Source organism: Macaca nemestrina, chromosome 15 (assembly GCF_043159975.1).
Source record: "Macaca nemestrina isolate mMacNem1 chromosome 15, mMacNem.hap1, whole genome shotgun sequence".
Classification (NCBI taxonomy): domain Eukaryota; kingdom Metazoa; phylum Chordata; class Mammalia; order Primates; family Cercopithecidae; genus Macaca; species Macaca nemestrina.
This window is the reverse complement of record NC_092139.1, coordinates 100012264-100029755: the sequence shown is the minus strand read 5'-3', so window position 1 is coordinate 100029755 and position 17492 is coordinate 100012264. Positions and strand designations below refer to the sequence as shown.

General features: G+C 42.6%; 1 protein-coding gene across 1 annotated transcript; it reads left to right on the top strand.

Annotated features, from left to right (window-relative positions):
* Positions 1-4733: 4733 nt before the first annotated feature.
* Positions 4734-14681, top strand: LOC105494004 (uncharacterized). Its single transcript, XM_071080477.1, has 5 exons — positions 4734-4912; positions 7238-7308; positions 8401-8425; positions 13023-13109; positions 13752-14681. Exons 1-5 carry the CDS (start codon positions 4885-4887, stop codon positions 13835-13837), a joined length of 297 nt encoding a protein of 98 aa, XP_070936578.1. The 5' UTR covers positions 4734-4884; the 3' UTR covers positions 13838-14681.
* Positions 14682-17492: the final 2811 nt, after the last annotated feature.

Here is a 17492-nt window from a genome sequence, read left to right as displayed (position 1 = left end):
TACGCTACTTTTAAAATTACATAAGCAATATATTTGATCTTATTAATTATAACCTTGATAATTTTATTATTTATTCCAATAATTTTTAACAATGTTTTAATTTTCTTCATATATAGTTGCCTTTAAAATGTTAACACATTTGTATAAACTTTTTTTGCTCTTCTAATATCCTTGGCCTCTTATTTCTCAGAAACAAATTTCTACCACAGAGAAGAAATATTAGAAGTTATATCAAAAATGGAGTATGTTGTGAATTTTAAAAACCTTTTAAAATATGGCTTTTTAAAAATTTTATTTATTTTTTATTATACTTTAAGTTCTGGGATACATGTGCAGAACGTGCAGGTTTGTTACATAGGTATACACATTCTATGGTGGTTTGCAGCACCTATCAACCCATCATCTACATTAGGTATTTCTCCAAATGTTATCCCTCCCCTAGCCCCCAACCCCCTGTCAGGCCCCGGTGTGTAATATTCTCCTCCCTGTGTCCATGTGTTCTCATTGTTCAACTCCCACTTAAGAGTGAGAACATGCGGTGTTTGGTTTTCTGTTCCTGTGTTAGTTTACTAAGAATGATGGTTTCCAGCTTCATCCATGTCCCTGCAAAGGACATTAACTCAATACCATTCAGGACACGGGCATGGTCAAAGACTTCATGACTAAAACACCAAAAGCAATGGCAACAAAAGCCAAAATTAACAAATGGGATCTAATTAAACTAAAGAGCTTCTGCACAGCGAAAGAAACTATAATCAGAGTGAACTGGCAACCTACAGAACGGGAGAACATTTTTGCAAAAGATGGCTTTTAAGTAATTTTACACAGCAGGTTGTCTATTAATATGTAACATGCTAACAGATCTCTTTGATCAACCCTATTTCCTTGAGATTAAAAGTAGATTTGGCATTTTCTTCAAGAAGCTATTTTTATTCTGTTTCTGTAATGTGAAATTTTACTTCATTATAAAGTGATCTCTTATGTCTGTCGTTAAAATAAATCAAATCAGAAACTAAATCCAGATCTGGGAAAACTACATTTTATTTTATTTATCTCTGATGCATCTTATAATTTTTTTTTTGCTATGAATGTCTATGTGGATACTCTTCACTAAGAAAAACAGATTCTTGGCCGGGTGCGGTGGCTCATGCCTGTAATCCCAGCACTTTGGGAGGCCGAAGTGGGCGGATCACGAAGTCAGGAGATTGAGACCGTCCTGGTGAACAACGGTGAAACCCTGTCTCTACTCAAAATACAAAAAAATTGTCGGGCGTGATGGCGGGCGCCTGTAGTCCCAGCTTCTCGGGAGGCTGTGGCAGGAGAATGGCGTGAACCTGGGAGACAGAGATTGCAGTGAGCCGAGATCGCACCACTGCACTCCAGCCTGGGCGACAGAGCGAGACTCCGCCTCAAAAAACAAACAAACAAAAAAAACAAACAAAAAAACAACCAGATTCTTTTGGAATACATTACCTTTCTACACTACATTTATTTCTTAAAATTGGTAAGAGCAACATGTTAAATGCTAGCAAAACTAAGAGCCCTCAGTTCGACTCCCCATCCTCGCACTCACAAAATTTACTTCTAAGCTCACTAGACGCAAGTTCCATGAAGCTAGAGTCTGTTTCATTCATCAGTGTATACCCAGCACCTGACAAAGGAGTACATGGTACAGAGGGAGTGTGCCACAAATATTCGTCAATGATTAAACAATTCTAACCAGCAAGTGAACAGAAACACATGACTTTGAATAAAACGGCATGAGATAGCAACTGTTTTGTTATGCAACAAGAATGTTTATAAAAATTCTAGGATTATTATAAGTAGATAAAAAAATTAGATAAAAATCATTTCCTCCAAAAATAAAGAAATTCTCATAATGGAGAAAAATGAAAAGCTATAATATGTAATCCTACCATTAAAATATTAGCTAAATGGGCTGGGCGTGGTGGCTCACGTCTATAATCCCAGCACTTTGGGAGGCCGAGGCAGGCAGATCACGAAGTCAGGAGATTGAGACCATCCTGGCTGACACGGTGAAACTCCGTCTCTACTAAAAATACAAAAAATTAGCCGGGCGTAGTGGCAGGTGCCTGTAGTCCCAGCTACTCGGGAGGCTGAGGCAGGAGAATGGCGTGAATCCGGGAGACAGAGATTGCAGTGAGCTGAGATCGCGCCACTGCACTCCAGCCTGGGTGACAGAGCGAGACTCCGTCTCAAACTAAAAAACCAAAACGTCTAACCTACAGTACCTATTAGATAGTTAACATTTGTGACATCCTCATGATTTTGTTCTGATATATGTATTTCACTCAGCATTGTTGAAATCAACTGGAATAAAAGCCAAATAAAAACATTCTTTTATATATAATTTCAAAAATTATTGTTTGAAATTTATCAACAGAGTCATAACATCATTGTGTTCTTAAATTAGACAATTCTTAGCACATATAAAAACATATTAACCTCTTTCAACTAGGACAATGTCAGGATTTATCAAAATTCTTCATCATCAATGTTTTATTTCAAAATCTTGATTGTTAAGTACTGTAAAAATGCACCCTAATCAAATGATGTGTTTTTGGTCTGGGAAATTCAAGGAAAAAAATACTTGTACAATTAAATTTCATATCCTAAACATTTAAGTATTTTAGCCTGCCTCTCTAAACTTAAGATATCAGTTCCTCTAATAGGATGAGTACATTTTCTCACTGTATTTCCTACTTCTTTTTAAATTTTCTCCTCCAATTGGGCATTCAGAAATGTGAATCTGTTTGTTGCTTTTTTTTTTTTAGTTTTGCTGCATTTCTGAGTATACAAATACACATATAAATATAGTATCAATGTGTGTGTGTGTGTGTGTGTATATATATATAATTTGTGTATATACATATATTTGTTCAATCTGGAAGCCACTGAAATTTTCTGTTTATAACAACACAGAATGACCTATCCTTTCAGCACCTACCCCCATTATACCCTCTGTTTTATAATCGCTGGACAAAATATAGCATCATCTATATTAATGCAGATGGTATACGTCATTCGTGACCTATTTATTTGTTCTAGAAATTTGTACTTAACAATGATAGACATTTGTACTATAATATTTATATCATGAAGGGTACCTATTCTCTTTGAAACATAGCAACTCTCTCATCTTAACCCTAAAATTTTCATTTGTTCTATTTATGTTAGGGTAGGTCATGTTCCTTTCAACAGCTTGTTCTCTTGAGCGTATCATAAAAGGATTTGTGGGCCGGGCGCGGTGGCTCAAGCCTGTAATCCCAGCACTTTGGGAGGCCGAGACGGGCGGATCACGAGGTCAGGAGATCGAGACCATCCTGGCTAACACGGTGAAACCCCGTCTCTACTAAAAAATACAAAAAACTAGCCGGGCAAGGTGGCGGGCGCCTGTAGTCCCAACTACTCGGGAGGCTGAGGCAGGAGAATGGCGTGAACCCGGGAGGCGGAGCTTGCAGTGAGCTGAGATCCGGCCACTGCACTCCAGCCTGGGCGGCAGAGCGAGACTCCGTCTCAAAAAAAAAAAAAAAAAAAAAAAAAAAAAAGGATTTGTGATTGGGTGTTGATTTATCAGCTGGAATACACATGTAGTTATACATTTTGAAAGTTATCTAAAATTCTGCATTCAGAAACACTTTAATTATATGTGTTAGGCAGGGCGTGGTGACTCACGCCTCTAATCCCAGCACTTTGGGAGGTCAAGGTGGGTGGACTGCTTGAGTTCAAGAGTTGAAGACCAGCCTGGGCACCATGGAAAACCCTGTGTCTATGAAATATTAGCTGGGCGTGGTGGTAAGAACCTGTAGTCCCAGCTACACAGTAGGCTGGGATGGGAGGATCACCTGAGCCTGGAAGGTCAAGGCTGCAGTGAGCTGTGATCACACCACTGCACTCCAGCCTGAGTGACAGAGACCCTGTCTCAAATTTAAAAATTATATGTATTCACCCAAAGTGTTCACCCCCCGAGAAGATGCACTGGTGAAAATATAGTAATTTTTTTGCTTTAAATACTCAGTGAATGGCCAGCCATTTACATATACAACGGTAGACAAATTCCTCTGTGAATTCACAAAGTTTGGGAGATAAATAATTGCATAGTAATATATAGAGATAAGTGGAAAAATTAAGTTTGATAATTATATTGTAGAGAAATATGATTTTTATAACAATATCAACTAACACTATCTTTTATCTAATTCTGAACAGTTTATTGGTTCTAGAAACAGTAGATCACTCAGGAATGGTAGAAATATGACTTTTTAGGGAACTACAACTTTCCAAAAATGTGACTTTAAAAAATGTCACTTTTTACAGAAATATGACTTTTATAACTGAATATCCATTTATGCTGTCTTTAATTCTGAACAGTTTGCTTATTGGTTCTAGAAATACTAGATGACTCAGGAATGGTAGAAATATCTGGCAATGGAATTTCAAATTGAGAATGGAACTTCTGGTTGTTACTAACATATTGGTTTTGCCCCTGCTCAGTTTGAAATTCTTGCCATTGAGTATATTTTGGGGTACACAATTTCTCCTCCTAAAACTTATTTTAATAAGCACAGAATAATAATTAATGAGCTTGGGGGTTTTTTTTGTTTTTTTTTTGAAGTAAAACGCCTAATCTTTAATGACACTCCTGTGCGTGTGAAAGCACTCTTGTTGGTGAAGCAGAAAGTGGACCTCACAATATGCATTGTGACTTTACCCTGAGACGTTGATGATGCTCCCGTCGCCATGGTTATGTGATTGGGTATGTCTTGCCCTCGGTCCTAACTGCCACTGTCGGTGCTGAGTTTTTCAAAGCTCATAGCAGGTTGAACATGCTTGCTGTCATTTTCACAGATTCTGGTCTTTCTTATGGGGAACCTGAGTTCCTGCATTAAAGGTATGTTGACATTGGCCTGGTGAATGCTGTCCTCTCCAATGTACTAGTTAATATTTAAAAATACATTTCATTAAAAAATTCTCCTCTGCATTTTTCATACGCAGTTATACATGTGTTTTCTGGTTATATTTTATTCCTCAATTTATATATTTGAGTCTAGTATCAAGCAGGATGCTTTTGAACTTTTCCTTTATTTAAAAGACATGTCTTATTTCCTGTTATATCTGGCGCCCCTCAAACCGCCCATTTAGGTATCCTTCTGGAAAAAATATGGCAAAGTATGTTTTAATGCAGTTTTTACCTAATTAAGAACCTATTAAAATCATTAATTTTAAAAACTAGAAGCAAAGCTAGAATGATGCAGATGTCTTTGAGGCTTTTAACACAACAAAGCGTATCTATCTTTGTCTTTTGTTGTTGTTTGTTTGTTTGTTTGTTTTAGAGGTGGAGTCTCGCCCTGTCGCGCAGGCTAGAGTGCAATGGTGTGATCTCGGCTCACTACAACCTCCGCCTCCCGGGGTCAAACAATTCTCTCGCCTCAGCCTCCTGCGAATAGCTGGGATTTCAGGCGCTCCCCATCATGCCCGGCTAATTTTTGTATTTTTGTAGAGACGAGGTTTCACCATGTTGGCCGGGCTGGTCTTGAACTCCTGACCTCAGGTAATCCACCTGCCTCAGCCTCCCAAAGTGGTGGTATTACAGGCGTGAGCCACCACACTGGGCCCTGGCCTGTTTTTAATATGTCCTTCCTCCTTTTTCATGAAATGTGTATTCAGTTTAGTAAATTTGGAATATGTCATTTATATTCACATATTCACTTTTTGAAAAGAAGAAAGAATGTGTGTTGTCTATGTGTTAGTGTGTGAAACAAAACACACTTTTATTTTTATGGTTGGGTTTTATCCAAGATCATAGAGATAACAATTACAGTCAATCACCCAACCTACTTACCTTTCCAAAAGTAAATATAATCAAGTATAATCATTTTTTCTCATCCAAAGAGTAGTTCATATTTCAACAAAGATAGAGAAGTGAAATGAATCGGTAAACACTACTAACCAAGAACATACAGATTTACTCACACCAGGAAACACATAGGTCATATACATATACGTAAAGATACCTTTAAAAATAATAAGATGATAATTGTAGACGTTTGCATATAGAGTGTAGCTTTGAAAAACTGTTAATACTGTTTTTGATGGATTGTGTGACTTAGTTCTCCTGACTTATCATTCTCAGTTCTTTTCAAGGAGGTTGTTGCTTCCATGACTCAGAAACAATAGAAAGTTAGAGGCACTTAACATTTGTTAAGAATAAATAAGGTGGCCGGGTGCGGTGGCTCATGCCTGTAATCCCGGCACTTTGGGAGGCCGAGGCAGGCGGATCATCTGAGGTCAGGGGTTTGAGACCAGCCTGACCAACATGAAGAAATCCCGTCTCTACTAAAAATGCAAAATTAGCTGGGTGTGGTGGTGCACACCTGTAATTCCAGCTACTCAGGGGGCTAAGGCGCAAGAATCACAGAACACAAGATGCCGCTTCACAATTAGCCTCAGGTGTCACCCTTGTGGCAACTGTCTTGTACGGCTGGGTTAAAGAGCCTCGGTGCTCATATGGGGTCATCTCCTCACCCTGCCTTCCCTCACTGTGGGTAGCTTGGGCTGAAATTAGACCTCACCTTGCTAGGTGATCTAGACCTGGCTGAAACTAGGCCCCCTCACGCAATGATTGCAAACACAAGGGATAGGAAGGGAAGACTAGAAAGAAAATGTACGATTTACAGTGGACATTTTAACATGTATTTCAGTATTTTCTAGTTTTTAATAATTGATTTATAACAAAGAATTGAATACATATAATTTAACCCTGGTACCTGATATTGAATTTAGTTCCTCAATAAAAGTTTACACATAAACAGGGGCTGAACCCTATGCCCAAGATGTTAAATGTTACAGCAGCGGATGGGGGTCTGTGGAGGCTGAAAGGGAGGTGGTCAATGGCAAGGAGTCAGTGGCAGTTCTGCTGGACTTTAAAATGGGCTGAGGGAGTGACAGGACTCTGTGGTTGAATGCTAGCATGTATTTTAGTATTTGCTCATTTGTAGTTTGATTATTTCGTGTTGCTTTCATTTGCTATTACCTGGAAAGACGAAGGTTCTATTTCTCATTTCCTTTCTGCCCATCTCTCTGTCTTCCCTGGTCCATGGAAGAGGATGGCCCAGGAGAAACTCAATTCATGCTGGTTAACCAACCACATCCATAAGTTCTAGCCCTTGGTTCATGTCACCACCAATGAACTGACAGTCATGCTGCATCCTTTCAGGTTCCCCAGAAGATCAACAGAAGGCGGATTCCAAAGACTGGGCAAGTGAGGACCCCTTCTCTATTACCAAGGTAAAGTAGCCTGTCTTTGCCTAAAATATGTGTTATTTTCTTGGTTATTTCATTTTTCAATTGATATCAGGGAAAAATAATCAGGTGCATTGTAGGTGTTAGATAATGTTTCCTTGGGGATGGAGGGGGTGCACCTCACCCACTGACACCTGATTCAAGAGGAAATCCTGAACTGGCAGGGCCGGGTCACACACGGCATGTTAGGGGACACCTTCCTTTTTTTTTTTTTTTTTTTTGAGACGGAGTCTCGCTCTATTGGCCAGGCTGGAGTGCAATGGCGTAATTTTGGCTCACTGCAACCTCCGCCTCCTGGGTTCAAGTAGTTCTCCTGCCTCAGCCTCCTGAGTAGCTGGGATTACAGGTGTGCACCACCATGCCCAGTTAATTTTTGTATTTTTAGTAGAGACAGGGTTTCACCATGTTGGTCAGGCTGGTCTCAAACTCCTGACCTCGTGATCCACCCGCCTCGGCCTCCCAAAGTGCTGGGATTACAGGCTTGAGCCACCGTGCCCGGCCAGGGGACACTTTCTTCTGCAACAAGTTTTCCACTTTAAGAATTTTGTGGCCGGGCGCGGTGGCTCAAGCCTGTAATCCCAGCACTTTGGGAGGCCGAGATGGGCAGATCACAAGGTCAGGAGATCGAGACCATCCTGGCTAACACAGTGAAACCCCGTCTCTACTAAAAAATACAAAAAACTAGCTGGGTGAGGTGGTGGGCGCCTGTAGTCCCAGCTACTGGGGAGGCTGAAGCAGGAGAATGGCATGAACCCGGGAGGTGGAGCTTGCAGTGAGCTGAGATCTAGTCACTGCACTGCAGCCTGGACGACAGAGCCAGACTCCGTCTCAAAAAAAAAAAAAAAAAAAAAAAAAAGAATTTTGTAACTGCCACCCCAAAATTGTCTTGACAAAGATATTTTTCAACAGAAGCTGTTGTGCTTTCTACATATGAACTCTACTCTAGATTTTGGGACTTTAGACTTAAACATTCTTTCCCATCTTGGTTACCGAGAGCCCCTAAGAGGACAAAAGACCTGTGCGAACAGCCCACAGTATGATCTCATCCTCAGAGTGTTTTCTTTCTTCTAATTGCAGGTGACTCCAAAGAACACAATTAATGGTGTGTATTCTGAAATCATTCACTGGGTGTAAAAAAAGAATGAGAATTTGAGGTGGACTAAAACTGGTTTTGCAGGTGACAAACTCTTGTCACCTACGTGCAATCCCTGGAAACAGGCGTATTCACTTTAGGTGGTGTGGATTTGTGTGCACCAAGCTAGAAGGTGTCTGTGTGTAGGTCTGTGATGTCTTTGTGAATGTGTGTCCAACACACAGGTGGGTGCAAGCTTAAGGGGTCTGCACACTCAATGAAGGTGAGACTGGACTTCATTATTCATACATTTTCAATAATCTATTGTCTCTGTAACATGAAATTAATGATGTAATACCAATATTTCCCTAATATTGAATCTTGTCTCTCAATAAAGAGTTGCTTAAAAGCACATGAGAAGTGCTACTCAACAAATGATATGTGCTGTAGCTGCAGTTAAAGCATTCATTTGGGAAGTCATAAGACTTATGACTAAAGTTATGACTTATGCTCTAAACTCAGCCATGAGTTTTGTAAGACAATTGAAGGGGAGGATAAAAGACCTGATTTGCCTCCTCTGTTCAGTGGTTCTGTTATATGCCTTGTGAAGTACAGTTACATGGGAAGTTGATGGAGTAAACACAACAAAGAATTGAACAGGCTAATTGAATCCATAAGACTGTGGTGAGGTTAGTGAATGAGATGGGTCATTTATTTTTTAACTTTTATTTTAAGTCCAGGGGTACATGTGCAGGTTTGTTATATAGGTCAACTTGTGTCACAGGAGTTTGGGTTCAGATTATTTCATCATCCAGGTACTAGGCCTAGTATACAATGGATCTGTTTTTCTGATCCTCTCCTCCCACCCACCCTCCACTCTCAAGTAGACCCAAGTCTGTTGTTCCTCTCTTTGTGTCCACGTGTCCTCATCACTTAGCTCCTGCTTATAAGTGAGAACATGCAGTATTTGGTTTTCTGTACCTTTATTAGTTTACTAAGTATGATGGCCTCCAGTTCCATCCATGTTCCTGCAAAGGACATGATCTCATTCTCTTTTATGGCTGCATAGTATTCCATGGTGTATATGTACCACATTTTCTTTATCCAATATGTCATTGGTGGGCATGTGGGTCTTTGCTATTGTGAATAGTACTGCTGTGAACATATGTGTGGATGTCTTTGGGGTAGAATGATTTACATTTCTTTGGGTATATACCCAGTAATGGGATTGCTGGATTGAATGATATTTCTGTTTTTAGCTCTTTGAGGAATCACCATACTCCTTTCCACAATGGCTGAACCAATTTACACTGTCTCTAACAGTGTGTAAGTGCTCCCTTTTCTCTGCAACTTTGCCAGTATCTGCTATTTTTTGACTTTTTAATAATGGCCATTCTGATGTGTGAATTGGTGTCTCATTTTGTCCCACCAGTTTTTTTTTAACTGTTAAGTTCAGGGGTACATGTGCAGGTTTGTTACATAGGCCAACTTGTGTCATGGGAGTTTGTTGTACAGATTATTTTGTCACCTGGGTATTAAGCCTAGTACCCATTAGTTATTCTTCCTGATCCTCCCTCCTCCCACCCTCCCCCATCTGATAGGCCCCGTGTGTGTTGTTCTGCTCTGTGTGTCCCTGTAAGATTGGTCATTTTTAGGTCAAATTTTACACAGTGTGTTCTTTATGTGCTTTCTTCTAGTACTTTCTATTTTTTGTTAATAACTAGGCCACTGCTGCTAAAATCTCTACTAAAAGTGGGCACATCTTTGTGATAACAAACAGAAGCCTGTAAAGTTGTGACACCTTAAATTCTGCCAAGTTATGAGGGCTTTGCCTGAGACCTGGATGACAGAGTTGTGTAAGAATATGGGGTTCCTCTGAAGACTATTGACCTTTCTGAGAATAAAGATCTTATTTGTTTCTATTACATAGGGTTAAAGCAGGGACACGGTGGTCTCTAAGGCACATAGGAGGCTCTGAGAACGGAAAATGAGATCTCTCCAAACTGGAATGTAAATCTCCATTTCTGTATGTAGGATCCCTCTGAGAGCAAGCAGGGGTTCACAGAAGGATACAGATCACTAAGAGAAATAAATAATGGGAAACACAGGTTTACAGCATTTAGAAGAAAATACCAAGATGAACATATTAATATCTAAAGTGAGTTTTGATGAAAACAATTTAAAAATTTTTTTTAACTCAAAATGTAAATATCAGGACCGTGTGACTTACTTTTATTTCTACCAAATAATAAAATAAAGACTGGCAGTCCTGGGCACACACTTCCAGAGAGTACACAGAGCAAACACAGCCATAGTGGTTTATCATTTTAGGAGAATCTTGATTCCACTCCTGCAATAATAGACTTGACTGGCAAAGGGGAAGGACAGAAACATTCCTCTGAATGTAGAACCCAAAATCTGAAAACAAATGTTAGTGATCTAGAGTTGGACTTAAAAAAACAGTAGGATGAACAATGGTATTTTATGAGAGGACTTTCATAGGGCTCACGAGAGAGAATAAATGGGATTTTCACTAGTGAAGGATTGGGAGAAGAGGCAGAGCCACTGGGTTAATGGAAGGGACATCTGGAGACAGAGGGAAAGGGGGATCAGAGTGAACCTGAATGAGAGTCCTGGGGCAGAGTTTCCAGGCTGTGGCTCTGGAGGGGCCTTTTTTTTTTTTTTTTTTTTTTGAGACAGAGTCTTGCTCTGTCTCCCAGGCTGGAGTGCAGTGGTGCGATCTCGGCTCACTGCAAGCTCCACTCCCCAGGTTCACGCCATTCTCCTGCCTCAGCCTCCCCAGTAGCTGGGACTACAGGCGTCCGCCACCACGCCTGGTTGATTTTTTGTATTTTTAGTACAGACACGGTTTCACCATATTAACCAGGATGGTCTCGATCTCCTGACCTCGTGATTCGCCCACCTCGGCCTCCCAAAGTGCTGGGACTACAGGCGCCCGCCACCACGCCCAGCTAATTTTTTGTATTTTTAGTACAGACAGGGTTTCACCATGTTAACCAGGATGGTCTCGATCTCCTGACCTCGTGATCCGCCCACCTCGGCCTCCCAAAGTGCTGGGATTACAGGCGTGAGCCACTGCACCCTGCCAGAGGGGTCTTTCTGAGAGGAGATAGGACTGTCCCCTGCCACAGCAAGGTCAAGGAATGAATGTGGAGTTTGTAAAATAGAAAGTGATCTTTGATGAGGAAAGAATGAGCTGATAAGGGGCACACTCCATGCTGGTGCACGTGCTGCCCATTCTTAGCCACATCTTGTTCCAGGTGGCTCAGATCAGCAGTCAAGGAGAAAGTGGGAGAGGCAGACTAAATTCATTAAACCACCAAAGCACCAGCCCAGATGGCCACTTTTTCAGTTAATTCGCATCAGATACTTATTGAGGTTTGATAAGTAGGAGAGTTACTTGCAGAAGCAGCTTGTGATAGATGTTTTGCATAAGGCCTGAGCAGTCTTGGGGACAGGCAGACACTGGCCCCTCACTGTGGTCACCGGAGGAAACAGTTACTGAGAGACAGCTGACAGGGTGAAGGGAGTGGGGGAGGAAGGCCACGCATTTGTGCTTCCAAAGGTCCCACAGATGACATCCTTTAAAAACAACTGTGTGATATTTGGGGTGGAAGATTTGAAAGGCAGAGGAAAACAATGCTTTATAATTAGGGACCTGTCTTCATCTCAGGCAACTCTTCCCAAGCGCAAACTCTGTCTTTCCACATACCTTGGAATAAAAGGATTGGAGAAAGAGAGTGAAGGGGTCCCTCTGATCAGTGGTCCAGGGCATGATACAGAGGTCTCAGTTGTTCAGGAATCTCTGTCTCTGGGGAACCAAATTCATTTCCCCCCCAGATCCTTCACTCATTGGAATCGGATTCTGCAAATCACTCACCATCTCTAAGTGATACTCAGTGCCCCCCACTGGAAAATCTGAGCGGCGGCCCCTCCTCTGCCCACCCTGCCGGGCTGATGTGGGGATTCCCGGAGATAATAGCAGATGTCCTCCAGAAGTTGTAAGGCAGCACACCCACGTAAAAGATGAACAGGGACCCATCCTCCACTGGCCTGGAGCCACCCAAACAGCCTCTCCGTGTTCAGCCACTACTAAGTGTCCAGCTTATTCCTTCCGGCATTTAGTAAACCCTTACATATCACTACTGAAGTTCTGATTCTCTTTCTTAATATTCTCCTACATGTAGTGATTTTTCTAGCCCCATACTGTGATATTAATAAGTAGGCCCTATGAACGTTTCAACATGACAGTGCAGCGATCTGAGGACCGAGGGATTGCATGACCTTCCCAGGTCCACGTGTCTCTAGTGGGACTGGGGTTCAGGCCCCCACTACGTCAACCCTCTGCCTTTCTGTATCGCCTCATCTATGTGAAGGCATCGCCCACGCAGTCTTTCTAATCCACATATAAAGTGCTCACTGAACTCCATGATCTTCCTGAGACCCAACTTTGATTCACATGACCCTGTTTGGAAGCCAGTAAACAATGGGATCAGAAGTTAGAACTCAGAACCAATGATCGCAATTCTCCCTCTGGTCTTTTTGTCAGTAACATATCAGTGGCTCTCTGCGTTGCAGAAAGATTAACCAAGATCTTCTCTGACAGAGATTGTAAGAAGATACAGCGTCTACACCAAGAGGCACATGACGCAACCTGGACTCTGGGCAAACCACCGGGTGCACCTACATGAAGGTACCATGGGAATTTATTAAGTTGATTTAAGAATAACAATTGTGGGTTATATTCAGTGTCCCATATGTTAGAAGAAGCTACAGAGGAGGTTAAGCCATATGTTCAAATGTGCCAAAATTTTTATTTGCCTAGTCAAGAAGTATTGCTGAAATCACAGAATTAAATACACATTTAAAAGTCAATTTTGGTTCACATTTAATAGTAAGACAATCTTTCAAGCTAATGTCTAGACATTACTCAATTGTTGAACATTATTGTGAAGAGATCTCCCTGAAACAGTGGAGCTATAATTTTATGTTTCTTTAACCAAGAGAGTTTTAGATTGACATAAAAATCGAGCATGTAATACACAAAGTTCCCATATCATTCCATTCTCTCACCCTACCTTATAATTCCACCTAGTATTCCCATCTTACATTACTGTGTTACATTTGCTAAAATTAATGGGTAAATATTGATACTTTAGTATCAATATTTGTGGCAATAATACTTAGAATTCAATAATCTAACCAAATTAGATTAAATACAGATTATAGAAATGTCCCATATTTTTCTCCTATGACTTTGTATAATGCTTTTACCAAGTAGAAAGTTCCTAAGTCTACCCACCCAAGTAATTTTCTGACCCTGTTTTCTTTGCAGTGGGGGCCTATCTGGCCTCCCCAGGATGGACTGGAGTATCAGTAGTGCCTGAGTTCATCACAGGACAGCTACTCAGGACACCCTGATCACCATTAGGTGGAATTGAAGGAGCCAGAAACGGGCGCAGTGGCTCCTCAGGAGAGACTCTCCTGAATATATAGACATGGGAATCACCTTCAGTATCAAAAAAGGAAACATTCTGCATGCCCATATCCAGAAAAATCCCCACTCGCTGTAACTTGCGGTCTACGAAGAGGAAAGTCAGAGGCACCGTGCTGGCAGAGAGGCGGCCTCCAGCCCTCAAACTCACAGTCCAGAATCCACGCTCTGTGGTCAGCTGGATCCTTCCTTTGCGGTGAACAGATTCTCTGCAGACTCCCAGGTCCCATTCTGTGCTTGTTCCCACGTCCACCTCCCAGTAGTGGCAGTCACAGGTAAAGCAAGGGGAACCCAGGACACAAATGGACAAGTCAAATCTCTCGGCAAGGTCTTGCCGATTCTGTCTGATGCACCCACTTCGGACGCTCCTGAGGTCGTCGGAAATGAGGAGGAAGTTGTTGGCTGTGTTGGCATCCAAGGTCATATCCACTGTGAAAAGGAAAACAAGTTGCTCAGCAAATGGACAGAAGCCAACCCCATGTCTCTCCTCTATTTCCAAGGCCCAAATATCTCTTGACTTTAGTTTAATTCTGTTTCTTCCTCCGAAATCAAAACTTTTTATGAGAAATATTCCCTATTTCATATTCTCATAGGTATGCTTTGTGGCAATATGTGACTCTTATTCACAGTAGCAATTCTTATTTTACTTTATGTCACGTGTTTGCTTCATTGAACTTTTCTTCATTTAGAGTGGAGGGTCTCTGAAGGCAGACACCATGACCCCCTTTCTACCACCTTGATGCAGGAACAAATAAATAATAATTAAGACAATGCAAGTGGTCAATATTAAATATGTTTCTGCTTCCACATGTTATTACTCCAATTTAGTATATAGAGCATGATTCCAGGCTTTTGTTATTTTCCATGTTTGTAAACAAATTAACTGTGCCCAGTTCTGACAGCAGATAGAATATCTCTGCAGCTGACGGTGTAATGACAGAGGTGCCGATCCTGGACATTAGGAGGCTCCAAGGCCAGGAGGAGGAGGGGGCCTTAGATGAAAGAATATTTTCCATTCTACATGGGAGGTGAGACCTTAAGCAAAGCAATGGTAAATTTTGGAGCCAGGAGAAAGGTATTTGAAAGTTGTTTGTCATAACCGACTGATTGCAGAGAATAAGGGCAGCAAATACAAAGGTCAATAATGTAAGGCATTGGGTATGTGGTTGACAGGTGAAGCCACCAGTTCTCATGGAGGAGGCAGTGTGATATGGCCTAGAGAAAATTAATTGTCCAGAGCATTCTGAAAAAAATTTCTACAAAACATATTATCCTTCAAGTCGAAAGACTGATATGATCACTAATATAGGTTTTATAGATTACAGTAAGACTTGCGGGGATTGATTGCTGTTTAATGGTGAATTAGGGAATAGACATGGACAAGGAAGGAGGAAGACGGTTCCAAACATGACTTGGCCAGGGTGAATGTGTCCTCCGTATTTCAGCAGAGAGACAGTCAGGTATTGGTAGGTGGAGGAGTAGAGATTGTGAAAGGGCAGAAGCTACCAGTGTCGGGGACATCATAGGGGCCCACCCCCATTTATAGGTATAATTTTTTGCTCAGGCTGACCATAACCTCTTCATTGAAATGTCCCTTTTCTCCAGAGTTATGGAGACTTTTAGTATTTTCTGTAGCCAGGACCACTGAGCATTTCCTCTAATTTCATTCCTTGGACTCCAGTCTGCACCCAACTTCCCAGTGGGCCCTCTCAAGGGCCAGGATGGGGACTACATCTGGCAACCCTGAGAGAGGCTGCGGGAGATGGGCCTGAGCAAGCTCTGCACCAAGAAGGGGCCCCCACCGATGCCATTCGGGAAGGAGTGACTCTGGTGCTAAGATAAGAGAGAAGACGCTCTTAGGGTAGGGAGGTGTTGGTCTGTGGTCAGCGCTTGGAGGCTGAGGCCCCCAGGTCCCAACCCTACCTTGCTCCAAAGGCCAAGCAGGCAGGATCCGAAGAATCTGGGGGTTTTTCCCTCTGCCCCTGCCTCACCTGGGCTGAGTGACAGAGTCAGACTGGACAGTACTGCCCAGAGCCCTGGTGCCCACTGCACAGGCTGGGAAGAGTACCCTGCATCTGCTTGTGTGCTCAGCTGGGGACTCCAGGCTCCATGTGCAAGCAATGTGGGCAGGGGAGCTGGACAGAGCAGCCCCAGTACCCACACTGGCAAGGGCGTCCCCCTCTAGATGAGCTGTGGGGACCAGATCATCCGTTGCTGGGAAGGCCCTGTCTAAGCTTCTGCTCTCCTGCTATCTCAGCTCAGGGGTAAGTGGCATTTAACAGTCCCACAGAGACAGCCCTGGGGCCACTGTGGGCTGCTGTAATCTCCAGAGCCGAGTTCCACGAGATGAGTGGCGGGGAGGCTCCCTTAAGAGGAGATGTCAGCAGGTGAGGGTTGATGTGGGCTGGGAAGACCGAGGCAGGGAGCTTCATGTGAACCCTACAAGTTTGAGGCCCCTGGGAAGGCGCCTGAGGCTTCTGGAGACTCAAGTCAGGGGAGCCAATTTGTGCTCTTGATCCCTGTCCACACCTGGTGCCGCGCTGAAGGCTTGGGCCATATCCCAACAGTGGTGGGAAGGAAGCCTTCTTCTCAGGAGACCTCAGATTAGCATTCCCAGGAGAGGAATCTGGGGTCACAGGGAGACATGTCTGGGGCAGCCAGCTTGACATATCATCCAGCTTCGTGCCCCTTGGCCATTCCCCTGCCACCGTACCTCACGGAGGGCTCAGCAGGAAGAGCTCTTTCATTACTTTCCATTTTCGTTTGTGTTCCCTTCCATTTACATGATTTGGGTTTGTTCTGTTGTGGTGGTGTGGTGTGTTGCTCTTTTTTCTTTTTCTCTTCTTTTTTCTTTCTAAAATATTGCTTATTTATAGTTTTACAATTTGTTTTGTGCAGGCCGGGCGCGGTGGCTCACGTAATCCCAGCACTTTGGGAGGCCGAGACGGGCGGATCACGAGGTCAGGAGATCGAGACCATCCTGGCTAACACGGTGAAACCCTGTCTCTACTAAAATTACAAAAACTAGCCGGGCGAGGTGGCGGGTGCCTGTAGTCCCAGCTACTCTGGAGACTGAGGCAGGAGAATGGCGTGAACCCGGGAGGCGGAGCTTGCAGTGAGTGGAGATCACACCACTGCACTCCAGCCCGGGTGACAGAGCGAGACTCCATCTCAAAAAAAAAAAAAAAATTTGTTTTGTAATACATGTCCAAAATTAGGGGGCGCAGTGGGATTTTTTCCTATTTGTATACACTGAGGAATGATGAAATCAGGGTGTTCCTCACATCTGTTCCCATATCTAGTTTTTATTTCTATGTGTTGTGAACCTTCATTGTCCTTCTTTCTAGCTCTGCTGAAAAAGAGGCTGCCATATTGGTACCACCAGTCACCCTGCTGTGGAGTGCCTCAACAGAATTCATCCCTTCCTTGGAACCGCAGCTCTGCACCCATTACCAATGACTACCCCTTCCCTCTCCTCCCTGCTGCCTCTGCTAACCACTATTGTACCTTCACCTTCCATTAGATACTTTGTTTTAGCTTCCACATGGTTCCGATGATACAGTGTTTGTCTTTCTCTGCCTA